General features: G+C 22.5%; 5 protein-coding genes across 5 annotated transcripts; 2 read left to right on the top strand and 3 right to left on the bottom strand.

Moving 5' to 3' along the window:
• Nucleotides 1-426: 426 nt before the first annotated feature.
• On the top strand, nt 427-1110 carry PVVCY_1301820 (conserved Plasmodium protein, unknown function; the record flags this gene model as incomplete). Its single annotated transcript, XM_008623857.1, has 1 exon — nt 427-1110. One exon carries the CDS (start codon nt 427-429, stop codon nt 1108-1110), a length of 684 nt encoding a protein of 227 aa, XP_008622079.1.
• A 322-nt stretch (nt 1111-1432) lies between these two features.
• On the bottom strand, nt 1433-2633 carry PVVCY_1301810 (conserved Plasmodium protein, unknown function; the record flags this gene model as incomplete). Its single annotated transcript, XM_037634728.1, has 4 exons — nt 1433-1618; nt 1713-1877; nt 2019-2405; nt 2556-2633. The coding sequence occupies 4 exons, from the start codon at nt 2631-2633 to the stop codon at nt 1433-1435; spliced, it is 816 nt and encodes a 271-aa protein (XP_037490784.1).
• A 671-nt stretch (nt 2634-3304) lies between these two features.
• On the bottom strand, nt 3305-5071 carry PVVCY_1301800 (U1 snRNA associated protein, putative; the record flags this gene model as incomplete). Its single annotated transcript, XM_037634727.1, has 8 exons — nt 3305-3721; nt 3814-3921; nt 4033-4096; nt 4214-4322; nt 4425-4519; nt 4645-4715; nt 4831-4907; nt 5014-5071. The coding sequence occupies 8 exons, from the start codon at nt 5069-5071 to the stop codon at nt 3305-3307; spliced, it is 999 nt and encodes a 332-aa protein (XP_037490783.1).
• A 990-nt stretch (nt 5072-6061) lies between these two features.
• Nucleotides 6062-16277, bottom strand: PVVCY_1301790 (conserved Plasmodium protein, unknown function; the record flags this gene model as incomplete). The annotated part of the gene is made up of 7 exons (XM_008623854.2): nt 6062-6116; nt 6240-6303; nt 6496-6595; nt 6696-6825; nt 6962-7026; nt 7171-7277; nt 7385-16277. 7 exons carry the CDS (start codon nt 16275-16277, stop codon nt 6062-6064), a joined length of 9414 nt encoding a protein of 3137 aa, XP_008622076.2.
• A 2448-nt stretch (nt 16278-18725) lies between these two features.
• On the top strand, nt 18726-20321 carry PVVCY_1301780 (SNARE protein, putative; the record flags this gene model as incomplete). Its single annotated transcript, XM_008623853.2, has 8 exons — nt 18726-18766; nt 18890-18964; nt 19152-19356; nt 19468-19509; nt 19698-19804; nt 19896-19933; nt 20040-20093; nt 20245-20321. 8 exons carry the CDS (start codon nt 18726-18728, stop codon nt 20319-20321), a joined length of 639 nt encoding a protein of 212 aa, XP_008622075.2.
• Nucleotides 20322-20905: the final 584 nt, after the last annotated feature.

The raw sequence follows: 20905 nt of genomic DNA, 5'->3' as shown, positions 1-20905 counted from the left end.
AGCATTTTGAAAAAAATATTAAAAGGTAATAATATGTGCACATTTCTAATAATAGTCTTTTGTTTGACACGACTTCCTCTTTAATAAAGAAAAATATTTCCCTTTTATGGAAAGCAATTTATATATAAGAAAATAATAACGTTACCAATTATTAACTATACATTATTCTAATTGTTTACAATTTTTATTGTATCATAATTTTTTATTTCATATGGCATTTATTCACATTACAATGTTTTATAATATAATTTTCTTTGATGCTTAATATTACATTTCATCATTATCTTTTTTTTAATTACATAATATGAATTAGCCTATTTTCTTTGTCCGTTCTCACACTTTTCCCTCAAAAAAAGGGCAAAGAAATAAAATAAGTAGAAATAGTAGTTGGATTTGAAACGATAGAAAAACACACAACATGATAATATGGCGATAATACGAAAAGTTAAACGAAATGTTTTGCAAACATTTAAAGAAATTTACAGAAGAGGCAAAAGCTTGAATATTCATAAAACTGCATTTTTAAGCCAAACATATGAAAAAAATTGTTGGAGAAAAACAAGGATTCGAGAAGAGAAGGTTTATTATAAAAAGTATAATTTTTTAAAGCATGCATTTGATGTTGTTAATTATGGTATTGATAAAAATGTTAAATTTCAAATTGGAGAAAAAGAGATAGTAGAAGAAGATTCATATGTATATGAAGACGAAAAACATGAAACTGAAAAAGATATAAAAAATGATATAACAAATGTTGATTTGAATGTTAAGAATATTTTAAAATCATTAGAAGATATCCACAAAAATTATAATCAAAACTATAAAAATTTTACACATTTATACTATAATGTTATGAATAAAAATATTTCACTTAAAAAAAGTGAATTTATAAAGAAATATAATAATTTATACAATCCTAGAGATTTAACCATAATATATTTATACATCAAAAAATTTAAATTATTAAATAATAAAAAAAAATATTTAACGAACAAGTTGTATTCTTTAAAAGCACGAAAAAATGTATTCGATAAAATAAATTATTCCTTTTCAATTCAAAAGTTGGAAGAAATGTTTTATACACACTGCAAAAAAATCAATGTGTTGTAAAACCCTTAATTGGGAATACAAAGAAAAGTACACACACAAACATTAACAAGTGAATTTATTTATATTCGCAATGCGAATTTTAATTATATTCGTATTTTCCATATTCTATTGATTTTGTTTTTTATATGTTACTTGTTTTATGTAATTTCTTATTTCCCTCATGAATGCTTTGTATCACCTTACTGTTATCTCAAATCATGTAGTTAATTATTTTTTATTTGAAATTTAGTGGAAGTATGCATCTATTCATATATACATATATTTATTTACAAATATACATGCTCGCATCTCTGATATTTATTGAGGAATGAACATATATGTGCTAACTTTTTTCAGTAGGGTAGAAATCATTCATGAGTCTCTTTTGATTTATAGTTATTGGACTTATTTTTTCATCTATCGATTTTTTATTTGTACTAATTGCGGATTTTATATCCTTTATTTCATTTTCTAGACTGTCTTTAACCCCTCGAATGTATTCTTTAATATCTTTTATATCATTATTTAGCTTTAAAAATTTAAGAATTAAATACATTTATAGATAATTTAGATTTACATCAATAGAGAGAAAAAAATCGAAAATAAAAATAATATGTTATTACCTCATCAAAGGGCTGCTTAATTTTTTTGTTTATGCTATCATTTTCATTGTTTATTAATTCTAGAATTTCAATATATTTTTTTTTGCTTTCAATTTTAATATTTTCTTGAGAATTCGTAAGCTCTTCCTTTATGGTTTCAATATTTTTGTTCATAATACTTATCATCTAATATGGATAATAATGTAAGAAGGTTATTAATTTGGTTATACATGGGAATGGATATAATTTATCTATATATAGGATATTTTTCACGACATTTTCCATAAATATAGGCTTGCATACGAAATATATCTAATACATATATACTTCTAATAGTACAACTATATTTTTAAATATGCAATATACATTTTTTATTTTGGTGGAGTATGCTTGAATACTGGATTTCATAAGGTTGATGTCATCCTCTTTTTGTTTTTTTAAATGTAACATTTCATTTCTTATTGTATCAAAATCATCGTTGTATGTACTATTTTTTTCTGCATTTTCTTTAATATTTTTATTTAACTGATCTAAGTAATATTTTAACTCTTCCAAATTTTCATGAGTATTATCTTTAAGGACGTTAATTTTTTCATCAAAATATACCTTTAATTTATCAATATGATTAGACAAATCTTCATATTTTATCCTGTTACTCTCCTTTTCCTCTAAAAAAATGTTTAGCAATGTTTCAAAAACATTTTTACCTGCATTCTTCGAAGATTGTGAATGAGTATGAAAAATTACGTGTTAAAATAAGCATAGCTTTATATATCATTTATATGTATATTAATATAGGGTATATATTCCATTCTAATGTTCCAAATGGAAAAAATTGTTTTATTTCTTAATTATATTTATTACTTTATTCTTTAATTCCTCAATGCTATCTTCCCTTTTTTCAGACAATGAAGATTTAGAATTATGGGATTCCATTATCATTGACTATTTTAATTTATTATTATCAATGAAGATATGCGTATTTATATATACTATGACATAATTTTCGAGGGTACATATTTATTTATTTTCCCTTTTTAATGTGGCATTGTTGCCATGTATATTGTTGAATATATTCTATATATAATGATATTAACTTTAAAATATTATACACACAAAAAAAAGTTTTAATTATTTCACCATTAATGGAAAGACAAGTATATTGAGTAAGAAAAAAAAAATGTAAATGCTTTTTTATACAAATAAAATAAATTCAATTAATGATGTATTTTAAAATGTAAATTTAATCATGTAAATAATTATAAAAAAAAGGAAGAGTAAAAATAAAATGAAAAGTATCATTTGGTACTATAAATTATAATTTAAAGAGAAAAATATAAATAATGAAATAGGTATGCATTATAACACTAGCATTAAATATGAAGTGCTATTAATAATGGATTGATTTAAAAAAATAATATATATAAATATGATAATAAGCAAATTGATATAGGTATTTAATTTTACTAAATAAAAAAATTTATGATTTTAAAAAAAATTCTATAAAAATTTAAAAGGCCATATTAAAATAATTTGATATGAATGTCATACAAGGGTAAGAAAGTTATGCGTCATGCGTAAGTATATATGTTGCATGAGACCAATAATATATTTCATCGTCGTTTACTGGATCGATTTCTGTGTCTATCTCTTGAACGACTTGAATTATTAGATCTACTTCGATTTGATGAAGAGTATCTTCGTGATCTTTTTCTTCGAGACGAATGATGCGATTTGCTATCTCTGTCGCGAGATCTACGATCTCTTGAACTTCTTCTATGGTCACTATGTCGTCTTTTATGACGATGATCACGACTACTGGATTCTTTTCTTGAGTTATTATGCTCATTTGAACGTTTCGATTTTCTATATTCTTCAATGATTATTTCTCTTTCTTTTATTCCCTCCTTTAATTGGTTTAATGCATTTCTTATTTTTTCAAACCCTATATGCTGTTTTCCATTCATGTGGTTTTCAAACCTCTGGACAAGATCGCCAGCTGCTTTCATAGCACCACACACTTCGCACACCTGTATTAGGGAGCATGCAAAAAGATTATTAACAATAGGTATATAGGATATATTCACTCATATAGATACAATTTATGTAATAACTATATTACCATTAAGTTTGTGTCGTTGGATTGAACTCCTTCTTCATTTAATTTTTTAATTTCTGCTTGGAGAGTAGTAACTTGGTCATTCAAGCTTGTTGCCTTAGTTGTGTCCCCCTAAAAAATATATAAATACAGGTTCAAAAATATATAATCCATTAAATATATATCCATAAAACATAATAAAAGTATAAATAATTTTATTGAAGTTAAGCAAAACGCGCTTACATCTTCTCCAGCTTTTTCCGCTTGTTTTAGTAAGTCAGATATCTGGCTGTTGATACTTTCAATTCTACAAAAATTATCATATAAAATAACATAAGTATATAACTAGGATAAATAAGGATTAGAGTATTTTAGGAAAAAATATAATCCACTTTTATAATTATATATAAATTTGATTCGTTACTTTTCCTTTTTATCATCAATGCTTTTAGGATTTTCTGATAAGTGTTTTAATTTTTCTTTACTTCTTTCTATTTTTATATCAGCCATTTGAATAATATCTTCTAGTTTTCCTGAAAAAATTTATATAAAGGTGTTCCAATTTATATAATTTGTATGCATATATATAGAGAGACAAAAGTTATATTAAAAAACTATCTAAATAGTTTTATTACTCATAAATTTTTGTTGATATTTTGCTAAGTAATATTTATAATTTTCATCATTTTCAAGCTGTTCTTTTAATATCTCTGCATGTATACTTTTGCATCTGTAATTAAAAAAGGAAAGAAAAATAGTAACAATAATAAATTGATAATGGCATTTATTAAAAAATATAAGTACATGGATATGTGTAAATCCTACTCGTTAAACAAATATAATAAAAAATGTTACCTTCCTATATCACTCTTTGTATTTGGAAATAGATCATGTGGGCAAAAGTCAATTAAGTAATATTTGCATACCTGAAAATATAGATATACATATATATATGATAATTACATATAAATTTCCTTTTTGAAAATACTCATATTGCATGGTTGTAGTTTGTTTTATGCATATATAAATTTATTCACTTACGTTTTCATCTTTAAATGAGTAATTTCTTTTTGAGGCCATTTCATTTCTGTCCTTTCCCATAAGGGAATCAAGCAATGCTAAAAGGTGTGCCAAAAAATATAATATAAAATGGGGGAAATATAATAATGTAATAATATAACAATATACACGGGCATGTAAAATAAAACATATTTAAAAATTTACATGCTTCGATTGGAAACACAAATGAATATACATTTGAATAGTTGCTAATTAAACACATATATCATGGCACTCCAGGAAATCTAAGTAATCAGTATAGCATTCAACAAAAATATAATGTATCATCATATATTTATTCGTTTTCAAGTTCTACATGAAACGTGCTTCTAAGAACTTATTCATTATAAACAAAAATATACAACAAAAAGTGAGAAAATATAAAAATATATAGAAGTATCATATATAGCGTGAAGTAAGTATGTTTTGTTACTGTTGATTTTTTTTTATATTACATCGCATTTCTTCCATGGTGGAAAATATGTTTAATAGGAAATAGCCATTGCAAATGATAAAGAGAGGTTAGAGTTATTATTATATCTTTATATCCTTATATGCTGTTATATATATAGTACCTTTGTTTTATTTGCAAATTATTATCTTTTTAATCATAAATTATTCATAACTTTCTTTAAAATTAGCAAATATATAAAAATGGGGAAATGAAAGATAATAAATAAAATGCGATAAAATAATAATACAATAAGTATATTATATACTAATAATATACAAAATGAGTATTAATAAATAAATATGAATGCAAATAATTTAATTAAATGTTATCAGTATATGGGTGTGCGTTATTATTTTATAAATCTTATAAATGTAGGGAAACAAAGAGGCAAATAATTATATAAAAAAAATGAAAAACACAATGTGAAAAGAAAAAAGCATCATATATAGTAAATAAAAAGGAGGATGATAAATTAATAATCTCAAACGAATGTATCATAAAAATTTTAATTTAAAATCATTCAAATAATGTAAAAAAAATGTGCATACTATTTATATTATTGCATAAATACATTTAATAAATTCAAGAATAGCCATGCTATTCTTAAATGTGATTTTTCCTTAACTAAATATATATACGAAACTCAAACAAACAATATATCATTTTTTTAAAGAATAATATTGCAAATACCACAACATTCTACTTCACTATACAGATGGGTAAACAAATTTTATGGAAGCATATCCTTCTATATAACATCTAGGGCATTATGGTTATAAGTCTTAGCAATTCCTTAGCCGTAGTGAAAAATTTTCTATTAAAAATTAACAAAAATATGAACATTTAGAATAAGGATAATATATGCATAGAAATGTATATTCAAAGTTCGGCATTTAATCCCGTTGTTTTCAATTATTTTTGTGATTTTATAGCTTACGTATTTTCGATATTTAAACAATCTAATAGGTATGGGTAGCAAATGAGCAAATGCGCTTTATCTTCTGTAAAATGATAAAATTAATTTGGGGTGTAAATAAATGAAATAAAATAAAACGAAATAAGTGATAGATAAATGTGTAGATATATAAACAATGAACAGCAACAAAAAAGAAAGTTCATGAAATAATTTTTCAGAATATGTATATGCATATATGGGTATAGTAATGTTATTATTAAGTGTTTGTATTCTATACCTGAAGATTTTAATGTCGAATTTGTTTTTATTCCGATGTATGAGTAATAACATTTTAAATTTTTCATTTCATGCAAAATGAACAAAATTTCGTCAGCATCCTTGAAAAAAATGAAAGAAGAAAATTAATAATATATAAATATAGAAACATATGACTCACTATATTTTGATTGAGTAAAGAAAGGGTGCATAATAAGTTACCTCTGGGTTTTCACTTGAAAAACTTTTGAGTGTCAAAACACATTTTTTTAGCATGACTAATGTAATGAAAGTTGTATAATAACGATTTTTATTATTCTCTGCCATTATTTTTTCGTATTCTTCAAATAATCTAAGGAAAAAATATTTAGGTATTTAATTATGTAATAATTATTACACATTTTTCTAAGATATACATATTGATAAATAAAAATAATCATATAACATAAGGATATATCAATCAAAAACAAGTAGGATAAAAAAATTACATTTGCAAAGTCCAGCTTGAAAAAGATTTCCTTCGTCTATCATTCAATTCACTTATAATTTTAGTCTACAAAAGTGATAAATTTATAGATAAAATAAATAATAATTAAATAAATGAAAAAAGCGAAACAAACATATTCTGTGTCCCTAATATTATATTACGTATTTTTTTGTTTTCTTTTTTCCCTTTTTTGTTATAATGTATAATTACCAGGTATATTTTTATGTTTAATGGGGCATGCGAATTATGGAAAAGGTAACTGTTGCGAATGAGCTTGATAAGCATAATATCCAACATGTCAATTTTGTCATTATTGCCTTGTAAATAGAAAAAAGAGAATAATAAAAAAATAATAAATATAAACAATTTTAAGAATGGATATATGTAGATACATATGCATAAATTCGTATTTTTCCTTCCTTACAGTTAGCGTATAAAATTTTTTCGATAGCGAAAACTACAGAATACCAATACTTGAATAAAGTATTTTCTGGAATGCCTTCAAGGTTTTGAATAATACTATATGAAATTTTTAGTAGTATAATAATACTTTCGTAAAACACAAAAGAAGAATTATTATTTAAATTATATAAAAAACATTTTATATGATTTGCTATGATATATGGGAACATATTTATAAAAGAAATTAGATTTTGTTGATTTTCTTTGAAATAATGTAAATTGCAATATTCTTGTCTAATTAAATTACAAAGGATTATAGAAAATATAATATTCATCTGATAATTAGGATATAGGTTAAATTTATTATGAATAAAAAATATATAGCAAGGTGTTAAATAGTTAAATAACCCTAATGAAAAGATTTGAAAACCTTCTATATAAGTATTTAATGGATACAATTTTTTATGATTTAATGTAAATAATCTACTACATTCTTTATCTTCGTCATTTATTTCATTTTCCCTAATATTAACTTCGAATTTATTGTAAGTATCATTTAATGTAATTTTATCAAGTATTTCATCTGAATTTTCATTAAATAGCATTTTATCATCAAATAAGAATTTTATTAATTTTTTAAAAATTTTTCGTTTTTCTTTATTTTCTAATAAATTATATAATAAGCATTTTATTGATTTTGCTAATTCTTCGTTTATTAGTAAATTTATTTCATCATATTTTAATCCTTTAAATATGTTCATAATAATTATAAAAATATCACTATTTATTTTACCACTTGTATAAATTTCATAAATGTCTTTCTTCATATCTACATGTGTTTTTTCATCATTTTCATTATATATACTTTTATTATCCTCTAATATGTTGTAAATATTTAATGGATCATTACGTAAATTGTCTTTTTTATATTCAATAGAAAATTTTTGATTTTTAAAAGATTCTAGTTTTCCATTCTTTAAGTTTCTGCTGATAGGCATTTCAATCTTTATCGAATTATTTATTTTTTTGTTATTGTTACTTTCAACTTCCTCATTCGATTTAATTGTAATTTCATCTTTAATTTCGTTACTGATCATTTGATTGCTATTTTTTTCGCCATCATTTATATCCTTTTCGTATGGATATTCCTTTGTGTCACTAATAAAATAATCAAAATATAACTTGTTTAAAATCGAGTAATGATTTAAAAATGAATAATTTTGTTCACCCTCCTTAAGCATATTAAGATTCGAATTTGTTGAATATAATAATTGAAATAAATGTAAATACATTAAAGAATGAGCATATATCCATTTGCCACAAAATACATTTTTCATATTGTCTGTAATAAGCTTGATTATAAGGTCTTTAATTTTTTGATCATTTGCAGAGCAAGCATAATTATATATATAAATAAATGATTTATCAAATATATTAATATGATCGGTATATCTATTTTTATTAGTTATTGAATTTTTCATTGTAAAATAATTGACATCGAAATTTGATAGTTTGGACATAAAAATATTATTAAGTATTTGTATTATTGATAGGTGTAATTCAAACATGTTTGTCTTATTATAATTAATAAATAATATAGTCTTTAATATTTTTACAAATATATCATAAAAAAAATAATATTTTTTATAATTTTTTTCTTCTAATAGTATCCTATTACAACCTTCTATAATTAAAATAAAGCTCTCTACCCATTGTTTTAATTTACTGTCTCGTGAATGATGAATAATAATTTTGCTAAAATTCTCACTAACATAATCATACAAATCATTATTCTTATCTTCTAAAATTTTATTATTGTTTATATTTGAGAATAATGCATTTTTTTCAATATCATTTAATAATTCCTTTTTATTTTTTTTTCGTTTTTTCTTTCTTACAGTTTCTATATATTTATAGTTCTTATTAATTAAATTTACAAAATTCCTTACAATTTTGTTTCTTAATATGTTTTCATTCTTTTGTAAGTTAGTATTTGTATTTTCGTCATTTGGGGGGATTTCACCATTATTATTGCTTTCACGTTTACTGGACTTTAAATGTTCTAAATCATTAATATAAATATTTAAACAATTATCTTTATTATAAAAATCGCTAAGTTCTATAAAATTACTGTAATCAGCATTGTCTTTATCTATTTGTGATTCTTTTTTTTCCGTAATATCGTTACTATAGCTGTTCAAATTGTCAATAGTAAAATTTTCAATGTCAGTTTTATCACTTATTTCATTATTATCCTCATTTTGTGCGTTTTTTTTTTCCAGCTTTATATATTCCATTAGAATATAGAAATACTTTATACATAATTTTCTTAATAACAAACATATAGATGTTTTATAGAAAAAAAAGTCGAATTTGTAAATATGGGTGGACAAAATACTCATAATTGTTTTAATACTACAATTTCGAACTTCGATTCTTTCATCAAAGCAAAGTTTCATTAAGTAGTTTAAAATGAAAATAAAAAAACTTTTCATTTTGATATTTTTCATTTTAATTTTATTTTCGTAAATATACATTTTGTTGTTTTCTACTATACATGTATGCAATAATTTGGGTTCTTCGCTCGTTGCAGTTTTTAGGTTGTTACTTTTTTCTTCTTTTGCATTATCAACATAATCTTTATTTCCATTATTATATTTTTTATGTTCCTTCAACAAATCAGATCGATTTAATATATAATCAACAATTGACCACAAAAAGTTGATAGCCCTAAATGATATATTATTACTTAAAGTGTCGAGAGAAGAAAACAAGATAAGCATGTGAATTATTACTTCCATTATTTTACATACTGGTATTTCTTCAATATAATCTACAATAATAACTTCTAAAATATTGAAAATGTCTTTAATATTGGATATGTTTTCCTCAGAAATTTGCTCGTCATTCTTATGGTCATTTTCCGTATGTGTTATGGTTTTATTTGTTAATTCTTTCTTAAATGATATATATAAAAGAAAAATAATAAACAGCCACATATCTTTATTAAAAAAAGATGCATTTTTTCTAATCAAATTTAGGAATGAATTAATAAAATAAGAACGGTAACTAGCATACGGATTTATTATAAACAATAAGAATGGTTTAAACAACAGAAACTGCATTTCAAAATTATATTTATAATATACTACTGATTCTATTATTATATGAAATAAAGTGTCAATGCTTTTTTTTTGAATATCATTATTATTGCATAAAGATAATAATAGTATATTAATACAGCATGCGTTATAAATATATTTTATATTATTTATATTTATTACACATAAATTTTCTATCATGTGTAATGGATAAAAATCTTCAAAAATACAATAATTATCTAATTTCTTTAAACCAATATAATAATTATTTTGAAATATTTTTTTATCTAAATAATCATAATACAAATTATTTTCGAATTGAATTCTGTCACTTTGTAAATTAGTAGTATCATGACATTCTTTTGATATATTATCCTTTTTACTTTTTAAAAAAAAACTATCACTATAGAACATAAAATAGGAAGAATATATTGGATCAAAATGGGACAGGTAATAATAAAATATTTCATATATACAGCCATTATTATTATTATCCACAGGCCTAACAATCTTTTCTTTGTTTTTATTCTCAGCATCTTCAGTTATAATATATTCACTTTGTATATTCAGATTAATATGGTTATCATTTGGGTTATCTTTGTTTTTTTGATATTTGTGAAGCTCATCTTTGTCATGCTTATCATTTTTTAAATTGTATATATATTTGCCCTCAATTTCTTGATTCGTTAAAATGCTATTTTCGTTATCCCCTTTAGTAATCAAGTTATAGACGCTATAATTAGGATTTATCGTTGTAAGATCATTCAAAGTATTGCATTCTTTGGTATTGTTTTGAACAAATGGTTTGTTGTCATCTTTAGTTGTTTTTTTTGTATGCTTGAAGAATTGATGAAATATCATAAAATTAATGGCATTTAATATATTTATTATAGTTGATATATTATAATAGATTGTATTTTTTAAAAAATGGGATATAGAAGAAAATATAACAGTGATTTCTGCAAATAAAACAGGATTCTTTTGTATATATCTTAGAATAAAATACCAAAATTCTATGCTTTTAGAATTTATATGGTGCATAGTAGCACCATTTGAATCAATTCCAGATGTGTTCAAAGAAAGTGTAAAATTATCTTCTTTTTTATTAATGTAATACAAAAAATTTAAGAATTCAATAGTTTTATTTTCAATAGATGATATATATTTATATACATAATTCACTTCAACAAATATATTTATGAGTTTTAGCCAATCATCAAAACTTAGCATATCACCATATATATAAAATATGCTTATCATTGTTTTAATTGATGAAATATATTTCATATTGTTTAAATCATTATTTATATAATACGATTCTTTTAATATTATACTAATGCAGTCATCATAATATTTTAATAAATCTTCATTTAATATAGGTTTATAAGAAAAAAAATCCGAATCATCACAATCTATATTTAATTTTTCCGAATATGGCTCTGATTTTTCATAATTATTTTTATTATCTTCACATATATTAGTATATTGATTTCTCTGTTTATCATTATATGAGAAATTACATACTTGTTTTATTTCATTATTATTACTGTTATTTGGTTGATCGAATTGTTCTTTATTGTCATTTATCCCATTTACAAAAGAATCAAAAACTTCCTTCTTTTTGTCGTCTTCTTTTTCCCCATTTTCTACTATTTCTTTATCATTAATTTCATTAGTTTCTTCAACAATTTCAAATTCCTCAATAAAATTCATATTACCATATAGATGCCCAATTCTGTGAGAGCATATTTTACCATCATTTATATTTATATACACTTCATTATCGGAAATACTATTTGCTGAATATGCAATAAAATTTATATGATTATAATTTTCATCATTAATATAATTAGATTTTGTATCTGTTTTGTTATTATCATTTTCATAACATTTTTTTTGATTGTCTTTGTTCATATTAGAAGAACTTATAGCATTGTTTCCGTTCGAGTCATTTATGTCAGTAACGTTTTTTGAATAATTAGAATGAGTTTCCACATTTTTAGAAATATGAGTTTCATTTTCACGGTATGCATTGTTAGATAGTACTCTACTACTATTTGATGCTGTTTTGGTTTTTTTTGAATTATAATTATTTTCATGTTTACTTCGCTTTTTTTCAAAATTTTGAAGAATATTCAAAAAAAATGGAGAATTTTCCAAGGTAAATATACTACTACATTTCGTCAATGTTTGCATGCAAGCATTTGTGCAAATGTTTACATTTAAATGAGTACTCATAAAAATAAGTTTCTGAAATCCACTAAAAAAACAGCTATCTATGGTATTTGTATATGAAAATGCTAAAGACAAAGATGATATAAAATATCTACAGGTCGAATTAAATACACAATTAAATAGTGACAAATCCTCGATATAAGAATTGTTTTCTCCGTCATTTTTATCGTCACATTTAATATTATATGATTTAATTATACCATTATATAATATATTAATTTGATCGTCATTGCATGTTAAGATACCATTTCGTGCACTGTCAGCGTTTTTGGGGTATATAGAAATAGAATTATATTCAATGTTTTCTACTTGGTTATTATTTCTACTAGTGTGATGATTTTTATGGCCAATTGTATAGTTGGGAGTAATGTTATCTGAATTATTATTATAGCGTTGTATTCTTCTATCTATTTCATATTCAAAATTTAACGTATTGTAACTTTGAATAGATTTTGGTGTCGTATGTGATTCTATGGATTTATATGTGGACTCATTTTTTTGTCTTCCTAATAGATTCATTGAATATTGAAGTATACCATTTTTATAATTTGAAGATAACTTCCTCTCTTCATATAAGTTATGTTCATCATTTAAATCGATTGCCGCAAAACAATATTGATTAAAAGATTTTGCTAATATATTTAAAAGAATTACATAAAATGAATTTATTAACGATAAAATATTATCAAAAGAAGAAGCAAGCAATATAATTTCATCTATATTATTATAACATAAATCATCAAACGTTGTTTTGGTTGTTTTTTTTTCAGTAGAAAATTTGTACAAATAAAAATCTTCGCGTGGATTTACAGAATTATTTGGAAGAATCAATGGATAGTTTAGAAAATTATAGAAAATCATCGGATGCTGTTCATTGTCTTTATTTCCCCTCTTTCGGTAATAATTATTTTTATTTTTAATTATTTCAATTTCTTGACTAGGACAACTATTTTTTCTATTTGTGTGAACTCCATCATTATAGCCAGACTTAATAGATTCTTCATATTTATTATCTATATTTTGACCCTCCATATTGTTATTACTTGATATATGCTTTCCCATTTTATTAAAAATATGAACTATCGCTTTTGAAGATGTAAATACTCTATCATATTTAAATATTTTTAAATGTGCATATATTTTAGTTATATCTATTGAATATAAAAATAATAATTCATGTATAATTTTACTTATGCATTCAATTATTTTTATAAAAATAAAACCGTTATCATTATCTATACAATAATTCGTTTGGTAATCTATATTTATTTCTGAATCATTAGAATTATTTTCACTGTTCATCTTCTTTTCACTTAATTTGGTTTTTTCCTCATAAATATTTTCTTTATTATTTATTAAAGATAATTCTTTATCTTCACCTATATTAAAATTGCTTTTTTCACAATATAAGCTTTCCTCTTTATTTTGACCCATATAATTTTTTGTATCTTCAGTTAAATGACTTACTTCATGGTTTATTTCTTTTTGTTTTCTTGATTCTTCTTTGAGATTCTCATCGCTTATTATATTGTCATTATTTTTTGTCTTTTTATTTAAATTCGTGTCGCTATTATCGTCGTTACTTTTGATGCTTATATTATCCATCGGGGCATAAAAATACTTGTACATATTATAAACAGTTTGTTTATTATCAAAAAGGTAAAAAAAAAAGTTTAAAACAATGTATAATTTTGAAAAATTTTTGGTCAAAGATAAATATCGAATTAGATTGGTTAATAAAAATTTAATTTCTCCTAAAAAATATTGAAAATATTTATGACAAATAATAATAAAGATTTTCAAACATCTATAAAAAATATCGATGTGTAAATTATATTTTAATGATATTGTTATAATATAAGCTATTTCAAATTTTAACAATTTGAAAAACTCAAAATTATCTAAAAAGTATTCATAATTATTTAAAAAAATATATAGTAAATCTAAGCAAAAATTTAAAGGTAAAATCAAATTATTCTTATTATAAATAGATAATATATTCTTTCTTAATTTACATGAGTCGATATTCATGTTATCGTTAAAAATATCAAAATAATTCTTATTATTGTTATATATTTGGAAGTTTGAATGTTTTAATATTTTAAAAATATTTTTTATATTATATTTATTTGCATTATATATATTTTTGCTTCCATCTTTTTTATTCCTGTTATAAATACTTTCATTGATATCATCTTTTTTATTTGAATTTTTTATTTTTTCACTAGAAAAGTGGCTTTTATTACTGATATTAGTAGTATCATTATGAACTGTATTGTTAGTGTTATTATCGATACCGTTAAGGGTGCCCTCTTTACCGTTGCTGTGATTATTATCAATATTATTTGAAGAAATACTTACTTTTTTCAATTCTTTATTAAGTTTACTCGAAATGTCATTGTTGGTCGTTTCAGCATCTTCGGCGTTCTTAGCTGCATTCTCTTTTTCTGATAATAATTTACTGTTTTTATGTTTATTGTCTAATTGTTCATTTGTATTCGATATAGAATTGTTATTATTTTCATCTGTGGCTTTTATATTAGTTTCCAAACTGTGGTTTATTTTAACTTTAGCATTGTCTGTTTTTTCGTTAATATTAATTTTATTATTCGTATTTGAACCGTCATATTCAAAGGAGGATGATGAACCATCTAGGTAATATTTTGATCGTGTATTCACAAAACAACAATAACAAAGATAATGAATTAATGATAATAATTTATTTTTATTTTTCATATTATTTGTGTTTCTAAAACTTGGTATACTTATCAAATCTATTGGGTCATTAACATCGTATTGTAAATGATAATTCTCAAAATAAAAATTGATATTCTTCAAGTCATCATTTTCAATTTCATTTAAATTGGTATCTTTATGGTTATGATCATTATCATTTTTGATATGTTCATTTTTTACATCTGTGATATGATCTTCTTTCGAAATTGGAGGTTCACTTATATTATCTAAATTTTCCTCATTGCATACATCTATTAATGAATTAAGCAATTGCTCATATGCGGCGCAACATGTTTGATATAAAATGTGGGCATTATCATGTAATGATGAATAATATATAGAGTACAATATCTTTAATAATGTGTCAATTATATCTTTATTATAGTATTCTATATACTGTGGAGAAAAGGCAGTTAATGTTATTTGTAATATTTTTACTAATATTTTTTTATCGTTATTAAATGTTAAATCAAATAATTTATTTGTAATTTTTTCTAATTGGGTTTCGATATTTATTTCATTAAACTTTTTTATTATATCTTTATTATCTATTAAATATAATATATATAATAAAACTCGTTGAAGACAAGTCAAACAAATGTAAATAATTTTTTGGCTATCAATATTAGCTCCTATATTTATAATATCAATAATTTCGTCTAATGGAAATTCAAAATTATTTAATAAATTATTTTTATTTGATGTTATTATGCTATTGTAGTTTTTTATCTTAATAATGAATATTTCTATCTTCTCTTTTATATGTATATTTTTTTTTTTTATTTCAGTATTCAATAAGTTCAAATCATTTTCTAGTTCATCAAACAAGGGTAATGGATCCATGCTGGCCAAATTTTATTATATGTGCTAATTTTCCACACACTATCACCCTTCCTTTTTTTGTCTTTTCAATTTTATATTTTCACGGTTGCCTTTCGTCCCTTATATTTTGAAATTTATTTATATTCCCAACTATGGTGGAATATATTTTTTGGTCTAATTTTACCTTCTTAATTCTTTATTACTGATGTTATTTAACGGATCGAATATTTTATTTGAAGCATTTTGTATGATAATAAATATGTCTTCAATAACTGCTAATTTGTTAATACTTTGATTTCTCCAAATAAATATCGCTCATATATGTATTTATCAACTTATTTAATTGCCCCTTATTATGCATATATTTTCCCAGTTAATAGTACATAACGGGGATGATTTCTTCAATGTGATAACATAAAACAATCAAAATGCTCTTATTGTAAAATCCTTTAAACAATATGATAAATCAATATACCAAGGAAAAAACAAAAGTACACTATACTCAGTAAATCAAAAACGAAAGAATCGAAAATAAAAAATCAATTAAAATATAGAACTATATACACATACAAAAACATTCTTATGTATAATGTATTGCATAATACTTATATACGTTTATAAAATTTGTTCATAAACATATATTAATATTCATACGTGTATATATCAAATACAAATATGGCTCTTCCCATGTTTGGCATATAAGCAAATTGAACAGTTATATAAATGGTTATTAATAAGTAGGCCACAAAGGATTAATATTATCCTTTATATATTTATATACATATATAAACACTGAAGGTGAAAACAAAAATACAAATGTTGGCTTTCAAGGCTATTCTATATGCATTTTATTGTCATTTTCGCATATATATATAAATATATGTAATCCAAATAAATAATTTACAGAAAATATGACTTTTATTTAATTAAAAAAATATATATAATAAAAACCTGTATTCAACTTTTTTGATTATATTCTATGGAATTAAAAAAAACATTATTGTTAGGATTTTAAAAGGCGTAAACGATTATATAATATATAATGTATATGGTGAAAAAAAAAGAAAATCAAATTTAGGAAAAGTTATCATTATACTGAATTTTAATTTTAATATTAGTCTACTTAAAAACGGAAAAAATAAATCTGTATAAGAGTAAAATAACATTTAAAAAAACATCATTTTTTAACAATTTTTATTTTATATATTTTTGTACCAATTCATTATTGTGTGCATTTAAGTAGAATATATTACAAGATTAGCAGGTTATTATATATTTTTTGAAATAATATGTTTTTTGTTTTTATATTAGCACTAATACATACTAAATTCAATCGCATAGTTTTTTCATTTCATAATTGTATTTTCCTTATTAAATATAAAATACTTAATATAAGGCATACGAATGCATATAATATGCTACTAAACAAATACCATATATACATTATTCTTTTTTATTAAATTTATAGTTTTTTGATTCTTTAACATAAGTAATTGAAATATTTTATAATTAATAATCTAAATCCCAAACTATGAAATATATCTCATCATAACGTTACTAAAAATAAAATAATAATAATATATAGGTTTTCTTTTAAATTTGGATTATTTTCCATCATATAATTTTATTAGTTTCGATTAAACGCTTTCCATATTTGTATAGCGTTATATATATTTTTTTTTTCATGGAAATTTTCAAAAGCAAATGAAACATATTAAACTTTCATTTTATGAAGAGAGAAAGCGAAGCAACTATTTTGAGAACCGCTTCAATGAATACATTTAATAGTACTATTTTTTGAAAATTAAAAAAGAAGAATATGCCATCAAAGGTTTTTAACATATATTTTAAAATTTGCCTTTTCAAATATTATAGACAAAATTTTGAAAAGTATGAAAAAACCATCTACATATGATTATGATATCATTTATTTAACACATCAATCCGTACACACATATATCTTGAACATAAATATAACGAATAAAATCAAATGTTTTCTTGCACATAAGCTTATGTACCAATACTAATATTATTTATAGACAAAAATAAATTAAAGCACTCTTTTTGATTAGCAGAAATTTATAAAAGGACGGGAGTGAGTATTCTGTATGGATGCATATATGTTTCCACATAATTTCTCATAAAAAGTGTCAAGATATTAAATTAGAGATTTTCTAATATTTATATTTTGCATTGCCAATTTGTTATAAGATTAATTACACTTTTCGAGTGTATATTTTCTTTTTAAATTTATGAACAAATCTAGAAAAGATAAACACAAATTTACAGCACAAATTGTTTCCTAAGTATATATTTATTTTAGATAATTACCAACATTGTAGTATATATATATTTCACCGCTATGTGAATGCTTTAGTTGATATTCAGTTATTATTTTAAAAAAATATATACATAATAAGTTTAATGATAAAGCAAATAATAACAAATAATAATATATAAAGGATAAACATGAAAACAGAAAGCAATGATCCATTTTATGAAGCGGAACGGTATGGAAGCTAAATCAGCATGTGCTAATATTTATTTTCTTTTTTATATAGCTCCATCTTAACATTTCTCAGATATATATTCAAATTTCACGTATACAAACATAATATTTGATATTTTTGTAGGGAAGTCAATATTTCTGTAAAAAAATTACAGCACATGTATAGCAACTGGAATAGCTTACCTGATAAAAATTCAATGTAATTTTTCGCTTTTTATACTTCAAAGTTATTTGATTACATTTTAAATATAAACATTATGTTGTATATTACTGCCTCAAACACCTAGTTATGTTATATTATGATATATTTCTCATTTGAATGCACACATAAACTGTAAAAAGGGAAAATAAACATATTTAAAATACATGTGTTATATTATTTTTAGCCTAGCAAAAGAAAAGTACTACTTAATGAAAGATGAGATAAAATACTTAAATAAAGATGTTGATGATTTAGAGAATTCAATTGATGTTGTTAAAAAAAACACACATAAATTTAATATTAGCCCTGAAGAAATAGAAAATAGAACAAAATCATTAAAAAATATTCGCTCCATTCTAAATGATGTTGCATCGGATTTAACAAATACGGTTGGGATGATATAAATATGTTCCCCATGTACACTCACATATATATAACTGATGAACACCAATTTGAATACGATATTTTATATAAAAAAATTTTACTATATATTTTTGTAGGTTTTGAGCCCTAATAATTATATGATGGATAACTATAACAACGTAATTTATATTAATAATTGCATAGCTTAAATAAATAAATAAATATAGCCTTGTTTTGATAAAATTGTGTAACTTTTATGAAATATTATCAGTATACAAAAGGGGAGAATATATTGCATCGATAAATATTCTATTATATCATATATATATGTTATTCATTTATGTATTTATTTACTTAAATATATTAGATTGGAATAAACAAACAGAACGATGACTTAGAAGAATTAGCAGAATCTGCGGAAAGATTACATAATGCCGCCATTACAATAAATACAGAATTGAAAGACCAACAACGGTATTCATTTTAAAAAAAATAACAAATATATTGTATTTCACTTTGTTTATAATTATAATTATATTTTATTATAATATTTTTATTAATATAGGCTTCTTGACGAACTGGAAAGCGAAATGGACAATTCAAGTAAATAAATAAATAAACAAAAATCAAATGTGTTTAATATTTTATGCTTACATCAATATTTTCTTTGGATTTTTCTGAAATATAATTTCATTGCTTTTTTTTGTAGATGAAAAAATGAATTTTGTCACAAAAAAAATATCCGATTATTTGCAAACAAACAGTTAGAAACCATAAAAAAATAAAAAAATATATGAGCGCTTGTAGATATAATATTATCATGCAAAAAGTTTTGTTGTAAATTTTGAGAAAATAATAATTGATTGCATTGAATAGAATATTACTAATCACGATTTATATTTTTTTTTTTTCAGATCCCAAAATTTTATCATTAATACTTTACCTAACTGGAATATCTTTTTTTTTGTTATTTGTCTTAGTGGTTTCATAATTTTCTTCTATATCATAAGATAAGAAAAAAATGCAATAATAATAAAAGAAAATATTTTTTAAATATGCCTACCAAAATATAAGCATTATTGTATTCATTTATGGTCCCACAAATATGTTATTAGTTGCTTGTGTGTGATATTTCTTTTATTATTATTATTTTGTTTTTGATATTTCTGAAACTTTGATTTTTTACGTTTTAACTAATATTATTAAGTAATTTGTAAATATAAAGTTTATAAAAAAATATTACGCAAAAATGTTCATTATATAATAAAAATAAAAGAAATAATTATGTAACAAAATGGGAATATATATTCCCTACAAATAGTATTTTTATAAAGCATTTAGCATATCTTATCTATGAACTTTTCATTAGTATATATATGCATATATAAATATATATAACAATAAACAAAATGATAAAGCTGATAATATTATTATTATCAAGCATAGATATGTATATATATGCATAATGCCAGAATTCCATATACATAATTTGTTATTATCCTGCACACTTTTTTAATGTGTATTATGATATGCACATAAAAAGGCGTGCTTAATGAGTAATTTATTAAATAAAAA

The sequence above is a fragment of the Plasmodium vinckei genome (genome assembly GCF_900681995.1).
Source record: "Plasmodium vinckei vinckei genome assembly, chromosome: PVVCY_13".
Lineage (NCBI taxonomy): Eukaryota > Apicomplexa > Aconoidasida > Haemosporida > Plasmodiidae > Plasmodium > Plasmodium vinckei.
Note: the sequence above shows the minus strand (reverse complement) of the source record. Positions and strands in the feature narration are given on the sequence as shown.